The sequence below is a fragment of the Octopus bimaculoides genome, chromosome 5 (assembly GCF_046866305.1).
Source record: "Octopus bimaculoides isolate indiv1 chromosome 5, ASM4686630v1, whole genome shotgun sequence".
Lineage (NCBI taxonomy): Eukaryota > Metazoa > Mollusca > Cephalopoda > Octopoda > Octopodidae > Octopus > Octopus bimaculoides.
In genome coordinates, this window is record NC_142932.1 from 95,720,802 (window position 1) to 95,739,186 (window position 18,385).

General features: G+C 34.3%; 1 protein-coding gene across 8 annotated transcripts in view; it reads right to left on the bottom strand.

The window, feature by feature from the left end:
- Nucleotides 1-18,385, bottom strand: part of LOC106874547 (uncharacterized) — a 98,648-nt gene that overhangs the window by 54,798 nt on the left and 25,465 nt on the right. For all 8 annotated transcript variants that reach the window (XR_016241969.1, XR_016241968.1, XR_016241970.1 and 5 more), the window contains exons 5-9: nucleotides 15,997-16,308; nucleotides 14,264-14,584; nucleotides 8,614-8,871; nucleotides 7,047-7,295; nucleotides 2,895-3,203 (exon numbers count right to left, since the gene is read on the bottom strand). Coding sequence is in view for 5 of the 8 variants with exons in the window: in XM_089352710.1 (XP_089208836.1) it covers nucleotides 2,895-3,203; nucleotides 7,047-7,295; nucleotides 8,614-8,871; nucleotides 14,264-14,584; nucleotides 15,997-16,308 (1,449 nt within the window). In the remaining 3 variants the exon portion in view is untranslated. The remainder of the gene's footprint in view (nucleotides 1-2,894; nucleotides 3,204-7,046; nucleotides 7,296-8,613; nucleotides 8,872-14,263; nucleotides 14,585-15,996; nucleotides 16,309-18,385) is intronic.

Genomic DNA, 18,385 nt, shown 5'->3' on the forward strand with positions numbered 1-18,385 from the left:
AAATTTTTCACTAATTATTTGTCCAATATTGTAAGATCAATAGATACTGGGGTACACAGTTGCAGCTGAAAACTTCAAAAACAATAAAAATGCACATACAGTTGTGCACCTTTTTTTTTATATCAGCACAGATATTGTACAGACAATTTGTTTACAATCATTGTAACACAAAATCTTGGCTAAAAAATTTATAGATATGACCTATGTTGCATAATAGTAATGCATTATAAAGCTCACTGTTTTCAGGTCATACCTGAAAATTTCTTTATAGTTTTTCCTCAGGGTGTCCTTATTATACCACCATTTCATTCCACTTCCATTTTCCTTTCCATCTCACACCTAATCCAACAAAAAATGGTTTTCCTTAATACACCCACTAAAAACAATCAATTTCTCAGCTCTCAGTATCCATCAAATGATATTAATTCCATTCCTAACCAATGTTCATATCATTCTTCCATGCATCATTTCAACTCCTCATAAATGCACTATACCATCTGTCTTTCATAGGAAGCTACAAATTCTTTTGCTTTTAATAAAGGAAGAAATGTTGGGCCTCACGGAGGTGATGACAAGTGACTGAGACCTTTAGAGATATGCTGTGCTTGAGAAAATCTGGCAAGCCAAGTGAGACTGTAACCATGGCCTATACCAGCGCAGCATAACCAGTCCATTTAAGAGTACCCTTCAATCATTGGGCAATAAACTGCACTTGCGAAGACCTGTTGAGTCAAGTGGAGTCATTGTCATAGTCAATGCCAGTACAGCCTGATTGGCACCTGTGCTGGTGGCATGTAAAAAGCACCATTCGAATGTAGTCAATGCCAGTACTGCCTGACTGGCTCCCATGCTGGTGGCACATAAAAAACACCATTTAAGCATGGTTGATGCCAATGCCAGCTGATTGGTCCCATGCCGATAGCATGTAAAAAGCACCATCTGAGCATAGTCGTTGTCAGTGCCACCTGACTGGCTCCGGCCCTAGTGGCATGTAAAAAGCACCATTCAAGAGACAAAAGGTCTGAAGGTCAATATGACAGCTGCAGTCTGTTCAAGACAGGGATCAACTGCAGCACATCACCCTACTTTCAGATCTAACCCTAGATATATGATACCACTACTCTCCTCACCTCCTGTGTTACTGTTTGTCACCTCTTCCTTCCTGAGTCACTTTTATCTCTCATCTCCTCCTCCATACTGATATATATACCATCAAATTCACCTTTTCCTTTTTCACCAGTCTACCTCTAGTCCAATGTCAAATCATCTGTCATTCTCTTCTCATACTCTTATGAAATTATTTGCTTTTTCCTTTACCCCTGATTCATAGTCTGCATTCTCCTCTACAGCAAGACACTTGTGCCTGTTCCTTTATGAACACCTGAAATAAAACTATCCCCCCCCCCACCTCTCTGTGATACATCCCTATGCAAAAGAGGGAGTTTTTTATCTTTCCTTTCTTTACATTGCCTTGTATGTTACTTGGTGACCTCATTTGTGCTGATATCATGAAAACAAAAAAGCACCCAGTACACACTGTAAAGTGACTGGTGTTAGAAAGGGCATCCAGCAGCAGAAACTGTACCAAAGTTGATATTGGGGCCTGACACAGCTCTACAGGTTGTCAGAATCTGTTAAACTGTTCAGCCCATGCCAGTATGAAAACTGGACACTAAATGATGATGGTCTTGATTGGGTTGGAGAACTTTCCACCAACATTCAATTTTGAAATTGCTCAGTGACAATGCTTATAAAAAGTTATATGAAAAAAAATTAATTCAAACTGAAGACCAAAACAGTAATTTACTACGTGTAGCACACTTATCAATTTGCAAATTTAAAGATTTGTTATTTTACTCAGTGCAGATGTGTCCCACAGATTCTTTACATCTCAATTCATCCTTCATAATGAAAGTTTCCCCCAGTTCTGCTCTCAACCTTCTTATTTAACTAATGAAATCACAGATTAACCATAATCTTCAAGTAATCAACTCTAATTTACTGTAGTCAGTTGTATCCTGTCTCAGACTGGTTCCGATATAATTTTTGTAAATTTTCCTCCTTAGTGTTGCTTTGGTGTCACTTGTCATCATTTAATTCACTATACTACAGCAATCCAAATATATGTCTACAACTGACAAATTTGTCAAATATTCTTTAACCCTGTCTGAAACTGCCTCTGTATCTGTAGTACAAATATCTTATTTTCAGAAGTTCTGAATTAAAATCTTCAATCAAACCTTAGTCACAATTTATGTTCATAACACTAGCTTAATGATAACTAAGTTATTTTACTAAATTCTTTGTTATATTTAAAATCAATTGAAAGACAGAGTATCTCAACAGAAATATGGTAACAAAATGGTTAAGGAGGCATAGGGAATCTTATAAAAAAAATAACTTAACAGGTTTAGCCAATTTGGACCAGAAAAGGGCCAAAAAGACATAAAATTTTATTATTTACATGCATCAATTCACTGTTTTCATATTTCAACTGGAAGTTTAACCACATCCAAATCAACTCCACTCTAATTATGTAGAAATTAGTTAAATGAATAAAATTAAATATTTAATTGACCAGAAAACTTCATTATCAGAGTTCAGAGTATGGTTTTCGTGTGGAAGTTTTGCTACCAGCAATTTTCTAAAATATTTCTGGAAAGGAAATTATGCTTACCTACAAATGTTTACCTACAAATGTTTACCTAAAAGTGCTTAAAGAAGAAACAAAGCTAAAATTGACCATCCATCTTCATAACATACAGTTAATTTTAACACATGAACTAAAAGCAGAATCTTAAATACTTTACAATGAATTAATGAATTCTAAATAATTCTATATAAAACAATATTCAATAAGTGATTAAAGAATATTAAAACATTTAACAATTTACCTTTAGATCTCAAGGCAAAAGTAATTATTTCTTTTCCTTTGGAGTTTTCCACTGTTAAGGTATAAGTACCAAAATCATAATCTTTAATGTCTTCTATCTTTAAACTAGTACAGCTTCTTTTGAAAGGAAACTCACTTGATACAAAACCACTTGTTAAATATTTGTTTGAGTCAATTAATTCCTCATTCTTTTGCCATTTTACATCAGATTTTGGATGAGAATAAAAACACTGTTTCAAAATTACAGATTCTCCATTTGAAACACTTCTCTTTTTAGGATCACTTGCTATTGAACTGAGAATAGGTCTCACTAGTGGGAAAAAAAAAAAAAAATAGTGAAAGAGAAAATAATATATTATGTAAATTTGGAATAGAAGATTTCTAAATTTTCAAAATATAAATGAAAATAATAAAATGTAAACCAAACAATCTGATGACAGAAATTTACTTCCAGACTGATTCAGCTAGTATTTAGGGCTAAAATATTGACAATTCTAAGTATCTGTACCATTTCACCTTCAAATTAGAATCCCTAGAACTCAAACTAACTCTTGCTTACCATCCTATTTAAATACAAACTCTACACAGCAACCATAGTATATTTTACAGTGTATGGTCCCAGAGGATCCTCTAACATTGTCTTATCACATTCCACCTGATCAAGTCACCCAACTACCTGCATTACTCTAAATTTTATTTTAACAATCTGTTGTAGTAAGTATGTAAAATATCTGAATAACCTGTCAAATGCCAAACACAATTTGGATTCTTGTGAAAGACCCTCTCAATTTTACACACCACTAAACCATGTACATTATCTACCAGTGAATGCTTTACAGCAATCTGTTCTACTATAATACAAACAATAATACATCACCTGAAAGAAATTCATACATATGAGACTTCAATATGAAAATCAATAATAGAGTAAAATACACCTTTACACAATATAAGTTTTTATCACTCTCAATTCTAGTAACACAAACTCTTACTTATTAGACATCTGGCAACTTTGTCAAAGAGTCTTATTCACCACTTTTTAACTAACCCAATAATATGGACATATGCATACAGCAGTCAAATCTGTCATACTAGCTACCTATATCATATCCAGTTTAACTTCCTATACATAACAGACATTCAATCAGTTACTTTTCAATTCTACTCATTACTTAAGATGTTACCATTATGGCTTTTAAGTATAAAACAGGCCTTGATCACTTAAATTAGCAAGTCAGGTTAATAGTCTCAAATGTTATTTAAAAGGTAATTTTACTTGTTGATTAGTTTCATATATTTGATCAGAGATAAGAGTCCAATATGTAACATAAAAAGAAATATTTTCAAAGAAGCTGGAATTATATTTATATTTATATTGTATTATATCTCACTTTAGAGATTTTGAGATTTATCATAATTTAGGAAGCAATTTTTATTATCTGATATTGTCATAGATATCACCTGAAATAGTTCTTGCAAATTGACAAATTCGCTACAAGTTTTGAATTTTCTCTTTTCAAAGTTCACTTAAATCAAAATATGTGCCACCTCCAATAAAAACAATCTCTCCAATACTACTCAGAAACAGTCAATATAGTGATAATACCACAAAGCATCTGAAGTGGTAGACATTCTAGAAACCATCACTTTTATGTTACAGTGTCATTCATAAAGATATAAACATGATATAGATATTTCTTTTCTTTCTGAAGCTAACAAATATAACATGATATAGAATTTAAATGAAAACTCCATGCTACTAAAAGTTTTAGGTAAGTTTTTGGAAAGGTCTATTGTAACATTTAAAAAATAAATAATTTAGTAGCCAAAATTGTATATCTTTATAATTTGTAATACTGTAACAAGAAATATTTGTTGTTCTTGCCTGGTAAATTAATTTGCTATATATTCTTTGTTTTGGCATACAATAGACAGTTAAAATGGAACAAACTAAATAATAAGAAAACTCAACAAGGCAACTACTTCAATATATAATATGAATGCTTAAAATTTACTTGTAAACAGTTTCAGTTCTTTTGGAGAAAATTTGATGAAATGAATTTATTAAAACTACAATTCTTAAGTATTTACATATTAAACCTTTCCTGAAGGTTATAGTTAAAAATTATCAATTTTATTGATATACATAAAAAGAAACAAAATCCAACACTCTTCTAATGGTGTCTGTCAATTCGTCAATGGCAATTTGTTATGGTTTAATTTATAGTTGGTCAGTTTGCCCCTAGGTCAATTTGTTGTCAGTTAATCCATTGAGATCATAGGAAAAATGGAAGAATGAATATCTAAATTTTAAAATGCTTATTTTAAGGTCTGCTGTATTACATAGTTATTTTTTCTTAAAAATTTAAGATTGTGTGGAATTATTTGTAGAAAAATAATTTTGGGGCTTGAATCATATTTTTCCATGACATTTTTTATACACAGATTCAAATCTCTGTATTATTTCTTTTGGCTTGGTTCTTCTCCTTGCATGAACTTCTGCAGTTTAGTACTAGCAAACCTTTCCTCATATTTAATCACATCAATAAGTTTCCAAATATTTGGATGACTAATATTCACTATGTTTTTCAGCATGTTGTGGTAGGCTTCTAAACTATTTGTAGTATGAGCAATCCCTGTCATACATAGATCCCAAACATTTCATATAGGCAATGAAAATGGAGGTTCAAAGCATTATCCCTTCTGTCCTCTTCCTCCAGGTGGTCCTATAAAATTATTTTCAAAATAGGATACAAGTGACTGTGGAATATCATCATCATCTACAAGTTGTTCATATCCATCTACTACAACATCAACTGTCAGGAAGGCAAGGACAACAAAACACCGCATTTTTAGACTAAAACTACCACCTTCATGATATCTGCATTTAGGTCCTTCTTGCATGACATGCTTGTACACATTTTGTCCTAAATGAAACAAGCAGAATACCAAATTCGACCCAGGAAGCGATTCCAGAAGTCTGTTATGGGCTGCTTTTTCAAAATCCATAATCATATTGTTAGGTCCCTCATTCTGCAGTAATTCATTTATTTTAGCAAAAAGTCTACTATATGTGTCTTGACTTTTGTCAGAGAGCAATGCACACAATTGTGGGGCATTAAAATTATCAATTTGAATGTGAAGTATGCATAACTGAAAAAATATACGAGAGCAGCACTTAAATGTTCCATCTGCTGCCCAGCTCTTATGTTGTTTTAACTTTTGAAATGCTTTGTCACTTGCAAATATTAGTATGCATTTTGAATTTTCCATTCCACTGTCATACTGTAAAAGCGTTTCATTGGGAAGGTAGGAGTATTCACTTGGAATGGAAAACCCAACATTTGTAAGTGAGGTGGCAGGGTAGTTGGAATCAGCTTGCTTCCAACGTCTAATATTCCTATTAAGCTGTGCAAACAGAGGTGTTTGTGACAATGTACAGTTGTTTAAATTCTGAACTCCACTAGCGATAACTGAGCGATGGGCACCACAAGATGAAATAAACTTTACTTTAATATTTGAAACTATTATCCTTGCATTTACCTCTGCAGCAGCTGAAGTGTGATTATAGATCCCAATCTTCTTAAGTTTCACCTTTCACACACAATTTTTGCACCTCCAATATATCTTCAATCCATCTGCATTCTGCTTATTTTTTGTATATATATAATTTTATTGATTGACCACTTTGAAGTTATGATCTTGGAGATAGTCATGTTGATGGGTAGGCGTAGGGAATAAATTTAATTCGGTTTGGTTGAAAATCTTTTTTCATAAACTGTTCAGTGCAAATACTTAAAAGAGAGGTGGGGTGTAAAGAAAGGAAAAAATATCTAAAACTGTCCAACAACAATTTTGATTCTAAAGTGATTGTTCTAAACTTTCCCTTGAAAATCACATTTAAGAGTGTTTAAGAGTATTTTGGGATGAATTGGCCAGCAACAAATTGACCTGGGGATGAATTGATAAATGACGAATTGACTAGGAACAAATTAACCAACAATGAAATAACTGTCCTACAACGAAATACTGTCCTAACACCCTTCTAATGGGATGAAATTTATTAAATAACTGAACAATTTTACCTTCTAAAAATAACAATTAACTCGTAAATGTTTTTTAAAAATAAATTGTGGCTTTGTAAAATACTTGCCTGGAATTTTGTAGTTTAATGGTTTACTCATACAAAAATTTTCATTGCTTATATGACACTCCCATGTACCAGCATTATTAAAAGAAGGATTTTTTATAAATACATTTGTATCATAAGTATTCTTGGTAGTATTTCCCCATTTTTGCTTCAGTATGTATTTATTAGTTGCTGGATTCATATCAAATAGAGTGCAATTAATTACTGTAGCATTTTTTTCTTCTAAAATATGCATGTTTATTTGAGGAGGATCTTCAAAAAAATCAGAAAACACAGTTTCAATTCAGAAAATTCAATAAAAATTAGTACAAAACTTCAGTTCCATAAACATTTCAAAAATAAATTTTAAAGGAACATAGTTATAGCAATATATGAAAGTATTTTGTAAATCTTTCAGATTCTAAGTTTGTTATTGAACATGTTTTCTCATTCAGAATATCATAGCAATACACAATTAGGAATGTAAACCACCACAAATCCATAATCTTGGGGTAATTTGAGCTTGACCATATAGGAAATGAAACACTCATCAATTTTTCAGGGGTTACTACAGTGAGATGTACCTTCACTGAGTACATTGTATCAAATTTCCACCCATCCCTGTTTTACATATCAAATAAGGCAATTTTCCAGATGAAAGAAGAGTCTTGTATGTTTTCTGATTTATTAACATTTTAATGTTTCCAAAGTTAACGTTGAGGCCATTTGATTCCAAGCTTTGCTTTCACACCTGTAATTTTTTTCTAATGCTAATACAGCTTCGGCTATTAAAACAAGAATATCAGCATATAAGAGTTCCAATGGACACCTAGTTTTAAACACCACTGGAGGTCTTTGATAAGTAGAAAGGTACTAAACCTTGGTTGTATCCTACCTACACAATAAACTCATCACTATATTTATTGCTAATTCTCATCTTGCTGACAGCACCCCTGTATATGACTTGTGTGGCTCACACAGGCCATTCCTCTACTCCTAGCTTCATCAGTGATTATTGATCACCGAATGAGTAAACTCTGTCAGTGTCTTCCTCCAGGTCAACAAATGCCAGGTATAGTAGCTTACGTTTTTTGCCAAATATTTTACCAGTAGTTGTCTCACTAGGAAAATGACATCAGTAGTACTTCTTTCTGGTACTATGCTTAACTGAATCTCATCGAGGTTAACCCTCTTCCCAATCAATTGAGTTATAACTCTTTTTCTGACTTTGATGACCTAGTCAACCAATTTGATATCTCTCTAATTACTTATTCCTATTCTTAAATAAAACTTAAAGAGCTCCCAAATGTTTAGCCACCAGAATTTGACCCTGAGTTCACTGTCTCTGAATATTCAACAATACAATTAGATACATGGTTCCAGAAGAATAGAATAACTCTCACCCATTTTAGTATCACAGAATATTATTTATTGTTTCCTTCATTCAAAAACCTACAGCCAAACCAACATATACAAAAGACTAAAATCTTACATTTTAATAATTTACTCATATTTGAATTGCCATAAAAAAAGATTTAATGATTAAAACCGAAGCATAAAAATGTTCAAAAGATGCTTCATTTATACTCACAATAAAAAGTTAAATTCTTTTCACAAGATACATTTGCAACAATATGAGTCCCCAGACACTTGACTGTTTGATGAGATTCAGAAGGTTCAACATTAAGTTCAACATTTTCTTTAGTAGTGTATGATATATCTTTATACATCAGGGTTACACTTGCTGGTGGATTACCACCTTCCCAACTGCACTGAAATTTGGCTGGGGTATCAATGCATACTTTTCCTCCAAAAACATTTAATATCATGTTATCTCTTTCTGGAGGATCTATGAATTTCAGAATATAATAGTTAAAAGAAGAAAAAATATTATTCCAAGCAACATCAAATTTGTGCACTTTATAAAAAAAACATAAGAAATAAAAAAAGAACAAAACAAACAGAAGTATATTTTAAATAAAATCAGTAATTTTCAAAACTTTTGTTAATTTAATTCTAATAATAAAGATTTGAACATGGGCAAAAAAGGATAAATTTTAGGAGCAAAGCACATTTGTAATGAATTAGACAAAAGATCCACCACTTTGAGAAGTGAAGCTGAGTCAATATCAATGACTCAAGATGGGTTCTCTCTTTTATTGGCCTTGGAGAGATGAAAGTCAGTCACTTTCATTGGAATTGAACTCAGAATGTAAACAGGCCTAACTAAATAATGCAGAGTACAGAGGAACCTCAGTTCTCAAACATCTCACATGTCAAACAGAAAATTTTGAGATGAAAATGCCTCAGTTATCAAACAAAATTTTGGTTCTCGAACAACATTGCCAAACCAAACTGAACTGAGTTAACCTGAACGGAATCATTTCTGAGTTGACTGCTGTATTGTATACATTCATGCTTTGTGCTGTGCTTTTCTTTTCCAATTCTATTGTACTGTGCCTTTTTTTCCCTTCATTAAACCTTAGTCTGGCTCCAAAGCTAGCTGGTAGAGGAAAAAGAAAAGTTGAGAGAAAAATAATTGAAGTGAAGAAAGAAATCATCGCAAAACACGAAAATGGCGTTTGTGTGTCAGATCTTGCTGTGCAGTACAGTATACCTAAATCAACAATATCTACTATTCTAAAAAACAAGGAAGTGATAAAAGGAGTGACTGTTATTAATAAACAAAGACCAAAGATACTTGAAGGAGTGAAAAAGTTATTGCTTATTTTCATAAATGAGAAACAGTTACCAAGTGACAGTATCAGTAAAGTGTTTATTTGTGAGAAAGCATTAGAAATTTAAAATGATCTAATAAAGCAAACCCCTGGTACAAGTGCTGAAAGTGATACTTTTAGATTCAAAGCTAGTAGTGGCTGGTTTGAGAAATTTAAGAAGAGAAGTGAAATACACAGTGTAATTAGGTATGGAGTGGTGGTGAGTTCAAATAGGGAAGCAGCTGAGAAATTTATGATTGAGTTTAGTGACTTGATAAAGGCAGGAGGTTATCTCTCCCAACAGGTGTTCAACGGGGATGAAACAGGATTATTTTAGAAATGAATAATCCTAAGGAGGTAAAAGCGTTGCCAATCACAAGCCAATGAAAAATAGACTCACTCTTTTGCTATGCGGCAATGTAAGTGGCGATTTCAAGGTCAAGCCATTGCTTGTTTACCATTCTGATAATCTGAGGGTTTTCAAATGAAACAATGTTATGAAGAGTAAATTGTCTGTTATGTGGTGGGCTAATACAAAGGCTTGGGTAACCAGACAATTTTTTATTGAATGGATTCATTAATTTTTTGCCCCGAGTGTTAAAAAATATCTGCAAGAAAAAAGCTTGCCACTAAAATGCTTTCTCGTGTTAGACAATGCTCCTGCTCACCCTCCAGGTTTGGAGGATGACTTAGTTGAAGAGTTTGATTTTATTCAGGTCAAATACCTGCCACCTAACACAACTCCCCTAATACAACTAATGGACCAACAGGTCATTGCAAACTTTAAGAAACTTTACACAAAAGCCCTGTTTCAAAAGCGTTTACAAGTCACTAATGACACTCAGTTAATTCTCAGAGAATTTTGGAAAAATCATTTCAATATACTGAATTGTGTTAATCTTGTTGATGAAGCATGGAACCAAGTGAGTCACAGAACCATGAATTCAGCATGGAGGAAACTATGGCCAGACTGTGTACTAGAACGAGACTTTGAGGGCTTTGAAACAGCTACAAGTACTGCTTCTGTCAAGGAAAATTGCTATTGTTGATGTTATTTTCTCTATGGGAAAAACTATGGGCTTGGATATCGACAGTGAAAATATTGAAGAGCTGGTGAAAGACCAGGGTACTGAGCTTACCACCAAAGAGCTTATACACCTTCAAAATGAACATTCTCACTGCTAGCATGTTGGTTGTGATACCTTTATTAATTTCCTCTTCTAGTTCTCTCTCTAATTTCTTTCTGGCACTAACTTTTTGCTAGGCACTATCAACTGTATTCTAATTGCCCTCTTCAGGGCACCCCACCACTAATGGTTGATGATTTCTCCTGCCAACTGCTGCTTAATTACTTCACTAATCCATTCCCTGTAATCTTTAAGGGTTGGGATGTGTTCAACTTCCAGTAACCAGGTCCCTGTCTACAGGTCCTATCCAAATCAAATGAGCACGGAAAGAACTATCATCCAAGGCAACCTTTTCCTCTCTTTGTTATTTGTCATTATGCTCATACTCAACTCATGATCACTTAGGCATATCAACATGGGCTACAAACTAGGATAAAATACACCTTCTCTAAGTCATCAATTCTTCATGGATAACTTAAAGATATTAACATTTTAAAGTTATATCATTTCACTTATTCATGCAGTAAAGATATGTTATAGTGATACTGGAATGAGTTTGATGTTTCAAAATGTGACATCAGCCATGAAGAGAAGGAAGGCACTCCATTTTAATGGAATAAACTTTCTGGAAGAACAAATTTTAGGAACTTGATGGCAATGGACACTAGTATCTAGGCATACTAGAACTCAATGATATTATGCTTGAACTGAAGTCCAATCTTACCTCAAGATTACTATCATGTGTTACAATGCAGGATTAGTGAATTGGATGGAAATTGACAGAGAGACTTTTGAAAGAATACTATGTATGAAGTACTTCATTCAAAGGCAAAAGTCAGTCAGTTATATGTGAAACAGAAGCCTGGAGAGAGAAGACTTATTAGCATTTCTGATTGTGTGAATAAGCAAAAATTTAGTAAACAGCCTTGCAAAGAGTGAAGAAATATTTATGCATACTTCAATAGGAGTCATGTGTAAAGAAGATGAAGAGAAGAAAGTATACCAAAGCAAGATGATTTGTGAATGAGAGGAAGTACTAGAAGAAATACATGGACAATTACACAAAGATCGAGAATGTGAAAAATCATAACTTGTCATGGGAATGGATTTGGTGTGAAGGTTTAAAGAGAGAAACTGAACATTTGTTGGCGGTTGTTCAAGATCAACCTCTGAATACTAGTTCAGTCAGCAAGAACATTTATTCCATTGTTTCAAATAACAAATGCTAAGTCTGTAATCAGGAAGTGGAATATATTGAGCATATTGCAGTAGGCTGTTAAATGTTAGCTCAGAAGGAATACAAGCAACAGTATAATAAATTTTGCCTCAGTTTAGACTGGTCATTTAGTCAAAAATATGGCTCTAATACTTCAGGCAAGTGATACAATCATGTATCAGAAAAGGCTGCAAATGATCCTGACCAGATATCAGTATGCATGTTATAAAACAAAAGGAATGCTTTGTCATAATCATTGCAATTCATTTTGACAAAAGTGATACTTACAATGAAGTTGAAATGATTTCAAATAATGCTGATTTAAAAGTAAAAATATCAAGAATATGAGGATGCTCAGTTGGAAATGTAAAAGTAATACCAGTTATCATCAGAGCATTACATTCAATCAAAAACAAAAAGAAAGAAAAAAACAATCAAACCACCTGTTATAGTTAGGTATCAAGACAGGTGTATGAGTACTCCAAAAACTTGTCGTCTTTGGATCAGCTTATATTCTCACTACTTTTTGCTAAGACTTGACAGTCAACAGTCAAAAAGAAAAAGCAACGAAAACCAATATTTTATATGTATACTCATCATCATCATCATCATCATCATCATCATCATCATCATCATCATCGTTTAATGTCCACCTTCTATGCTAGCATGGGTTAGACGATTTGACTGAGGACTATCAAACCAGAAGGCTGCACCAGGCTCCAATCTGATCTGGAAGAGTTTCTACAGCTGGATGCCCTTCCTAACGCCAACCACTCTGAGAGTCTAGTGGGTGCATTTACGTGCCACCAGCACGAAGGTCAATCAGGTGGTACTGGCAATGGCCACTCTCAAAATGGTGTATTTTATGTGCCACCTGCACAGGAGCCAGTCCAGCTGCACTGGCAATGACCTCACTCAAATGTATACTGTACAATGAAATATAATAATAATAATGATAATGATTTATAATTCAGGCATAAAACCAGCAAATTTTGAGTTGAGGGGTTAAATCAATATCATCAACACCAGTACTTGATTGGTACTGTATTTTATTGAGCACAAAAGGATGAAAAGCACAGTAGACCATAGCAGGATCTGAACACAGGACATAAAGATCCAGAACAAATGCATGAGAAATTTTTTTCTGACACTTGTTTTAATGATTATGCCAGCTTACCTATTGATGACAATGATGACGATGACGATGACGACGACGATGAAGACAACGACGACGATGACGACAACGACGACGACGACGACGACGACGACGACGACGACGACGACGACGACGACGATGATGATAAAAATGGTGCAGAATTCTGATGCAGTACCAGGTAGTGACTCTCATGGCTTTTGATCTTAACTTATTGGAAGTGCTATCATGAACGTTAGAGTGGAGCGAAAAAAGCAACTTTCGAAATAGGTAACCAAGAATCGTTATTTTGTTATGAATTAGGGTTAAAAGAAAGGTGTATAAAGAACTTTGTGATTGACTATTTTTTCAGGCTCTTCACCGCAATTGAAAATTTTAGAAATCACTATTTTTGGTTGAATTTTGGATTTCATGGATTATAAGTCATAACGAATAAATATTTCTACATAGCAGAATGCAAAACAGTAAACATAGTATCTTTAAGCTGTTGCATGTCAAGTTTCAATACAACTGACTTATATCTTGAGGTTCTGCATTGACTATCAAGAGAAAGGGAGTGTAAACTTCTCTCCAGTGCTGCTTCAACAGTCATTGTGTGTGGACGTACATCGTATGTGTGTGAAGTTTTCTGCTTTGTACCTTGACTTTAAGCTATTGTATTAAAATTAATGACCGTGTTAAATTTAGTGTTGTTTTCATTTAGTGAAGACTCATAAGCCAATAACACATCATGATATTGAATGCCCAATATTTGGTACTCCATGTGATCTTAGCAAGCGAGTCTGGCCAATTTACAAGGACGTACTAAAATGTTACAATCAAGATGGTAAATGAAGAAAATGTGGAAATGATAAATGACTTGAGATGAAATGAACTGGTTAAGTGACGATTTATTCTCCATTATAAAATACAATGATTGCCATACTTGAAACAAAATAAATACAACAGGTTACAACAAAGATGTGTGAGAGACACAAATCATAGATGTGTGAGAGACACAAATAATAGAAATGAAAAATAAAACTTACATTTTATATGCAAATCGAGTTCCTTTGAATAGTTAACAAATTCATTTTTACCCGGAAAATATGCAACACACTGTAATTTCTGAAAATTCTTATTAAGAGTTAATGTTAGTTTTGATGATAAAGTGGTCAGCTTTCCAGATTTGCTTGGCCTGTTTGAAATATACTTTGTAGCATTTTTTGGTGTTCCATCTTTCATAGTAATCAACCAAAAGACTGAAAATGTAGGGTTGGTGTCTTTAATAAGGCATTCATAACTTTTGTTCTGATTTTCCACAGGAACTGTGTTAGAAATATTCTTGATTGTGACTGATTTTGGTAAAACTGAAATAGGAAAAGTGACAAAAATTATATTGATAAATGAATGGAATGTGTGTGTGTGTGTGTTTTGAAAATATAGCTCTATTTTTGCTGGATAGTTGGGGGTTGAGATTGCAACAATTTCATGAATATTGTTTATATAATTTTAGTTAGATGAAAAATAAAACAGTATTATATTTTTGTTGATATCAACAATCAGGCGGCATTGCACAATACTCACTGAGTGATCTAACTTAGCAAACCATCACCAGGACTATGATGAATAAGAGTGGGCTAAGGAATGATCCTTGGTGGACACTTACCACTACCCAGAATTCTTCACTACACTCATTACCAATCCTCACCTTATTGACAGCATCCCTGTATATTGCTTTTACAGCTCTCACCAACCACTTGTCAATCCCTAGTTTCCACATTGACCACCAGATAATTGATTCTCAGTCCCCTTCTGTTTGTCATAGATCTCCAAGCCATTTCAGAGGAGTTTAAGACTGGTTGCATATGGATGATCCTTTATGCCAATAACCTTATTCTTATGGCTGGATTTATAGTAGAAGTAGATAAGAAATTTCAGGGTTGGAAACAGCAAAGCCCAAAGTCCCAATAAGCAGGGAAGGAAAGAAATTACTAATCCCTTCTGGGAAATAGCCCTGCTCAATATGTAGAAATGTGGAGATAGAAATTCCATACATTATACCCAGTGCAAGCTATGGACACATAAAAGTTGCGGAGGTAATTACAGAAGAATTAATAGAGAAAGTAGTCTTTGTGTTTGGTAGATGTGCAGATACAATAAACATTAAGGACACACAGAAAATAGATTTCCTCAAATGCTCAGGAGAGTCTTTAGAGATAGTAGATAGTTTCTGTTATCCAGGTGACTTAATTAGTAGTGGAGAAGGATACTCTAAAAGTGTTGTAGTTAGGATAAGAATATGCTGGGGAAAGCCTCAAGGGCCTCTTCTTCAGAGTGAAAGGCAGATTGCTCTCATTCAAAGGTGGAACATTGCTATAACAGTGAGAAAAATGGTGGCTATGCTGAGAAGTAGGGATGTGATCCACAGAAGACCAACTTCAATTTGATGTATGATACATGTTTCTGTGTTGGTAATTATACCTGTCCTAAACAAAATGGCATTAGTTTTTGACTCACCCTCGTACATATCTATGTGTGCGTCTTTGTTTGTTTCTCACCATTTTACAACCAGTGCAGATTTGTTTACCACCCAGTTACATAGCAATTTTGCAAAAAGGGACATAGTACAATGTGAAAAACTAAAAAGGTAAGTATTGGGATCCGTCCAATTGACTAAACCCTTCAATTGGACGGACAGTATGGCCACAGTCCAATGACTGAAATATAAAAAATAATAGAATAAAATCACACACTTAACTGTGCAAAAATAATTACTTACCAATTACTTTTATATTGAACATGCTTATATGGAAACTGCTTCTGCAAATAATGCTCATGTCATCTTCATCTAAACTGACATTGGTTATACTCAATGTGCAGCTTTTGTTTTGGCAACTAGTTTCTTGACGGCTACCAAAATATTTAGAATAATTTTGGTTGGATGCTCCACTGTATTTAGCAATAACTGTTCCATTTCCAGTATACCAAGTTGTTGAAGTACCACTACCATCTTCATTACATTTCAATGTGAATTTTTTATCTTTTATGACATATGGTGTTCCAGAAATTGGGTAAAGATTCCCATTGTCATCTGAAAGAAAAAATATTACAAAATTAATCAAGTATTATCAAATGACTGCAAGTCTGTTTGATCATATTCCACTTGTATTTTAAAAAACTCATAATATAAAACAAATATTACTTGAAAAATAAGATTTCTTTTATTTTGCAGAACACAAATCTAAATTTGCTGAAACAGATTTGAAGATATTTTATGGATGAATGGGCCAAGTAGAGTGGTTGTGAGCAAGAATCATAGGTAAATAACAAGGGAGGTTTGTCAAGTGACAACACAATATCATTTACAAATGCTTTTAATGATAACTTGGTACACAGAGGTTAGGAAGTGTATTTGTAGTAAGTCAGGAAGGATCTATTTTATCTTCGTGGCATAATTCAGTTGTACCATGGCAGACTCCAGCCAGTCAGAAATGTACTCCACCGTGTTCTTACTCGAGTCAGGCAAATGTTACAGTGGGACACTGAGCATGACAACTGCTCCCAGTTCATTCCTGCATAATCGTGCATTCTTTGTTGAGGACTTTTTGTTGCACAAACTTTTTCTAATTGATTCTGGTGCTGCCTAGAGTATTTGGCCAGTGAAATTCATCAAAGAAAAACTCCCTCTTTCTTTGATTACCTTGCAAGTTGTGAACCACTCACTTATACTGAAGTATGGCCAACTCTCTCTTTCATTGGATTTGGCCCTGTGAAATGATTTCAAATGGATTTTCATCATAGCCGTCCTGCTTTATTTGATCCTCAGTGCAGATTTTCTCCACCACTACTCTTTCATGGCTAATGTGCACAAACAGTGGATTTTAGACAACAATTCAGATCTAGCCATCTTTGGCCAAAAGTCAAGTATTTCGTTGGTTAACCCAGTATTCTTTATTACAGCGACAGAAAACTAATACCAATCAATTTCAGACTCTTTTCCAGAGCTCTCCAGCCTGAATTTCCAACTGAATAATCCTGCTCACTCTACAGAACATTTCATCACAACAAATGGTGTTCCAGTGTTTTCATGTCCTCATCATCTGCCTCCAGAAAAGTTAAAGGCAGCAAAAGCTGAGTTTAATCACATGCTGCAGCTCATAATTATCTGCCTTTACACTAGTCAGTGGGCCTCACCACTGCACGTGGTGCCCAAGAACTGGCAATTGGTAATCTATGGGGGATTTTAGGTGTCTCAATGCTATCACTGTTCCTGATAGGTATCTGATTCCTCACCTTCAAGATTTTGCTTCCTCACTGCATGGCTGAACTGTATTTTCCAAGCTCAATCTCATCAAGGCTTATCACCAGACCCCTGTCTACTATGAAGACATTCCAAAGACAGCAGTAACAACTCTTTTTGGCTCTTTCGAATTCTTGACTATACCATTCGGCCTCCAAAATGCTTTTCAGCACATTTCAGTGGTTCATAGACAAAGTCATTCATGGATTGGATTTCGTATATGCTTATATTGATGATCTCATTGCCAGTTTTTTCAGTGGAAGAACATGCTCATCATTTAAGGTTGTTTTCCAATGACTTACCCTGTATAAAGTGTAGATTAACCCGGCTAAATGTGTTTTTGGTGTATCCTCCCTTGTGTTTCTTGGGCACATAGTCAATGAAGGTATTTGACAAAGCACACCAGCACAACCAGCCGTCACAATCAATAACTACGAACTTGAAGTTGTTCCTCAATTCACCTACCTTGGGTCCACCATTACTGACAACCTCTCTCTTGATGCCAAGATTGACAAAAGAATTGGGAAGGCAGCCATTATGCTCACGCACCTCACTTCAAGAGTGTGGACAAACCCAAAGTTGACAGTGAAAACAAAGATGGCTGTACAGTTCTATATTTAAGAGATGAGGAATTATGTACATTATTTACATTATTTATATTTGACAGATATTTGTCCTCATCTTGTTTGTTGTTAACACAATGTTTCGGCTGATATACCCTCCAGCCTTCATCAGGTGGCTTAAGAAAATTTTGAACCTGTGTTCTCATTCCTAAGGTATATTTTTTTATGTTATTATTATTATTATTCAGGTCACTGCCTGGAATCGAAATCAGAATCTTGGGGTCAGTAGCCCGCGCTCTTAACCA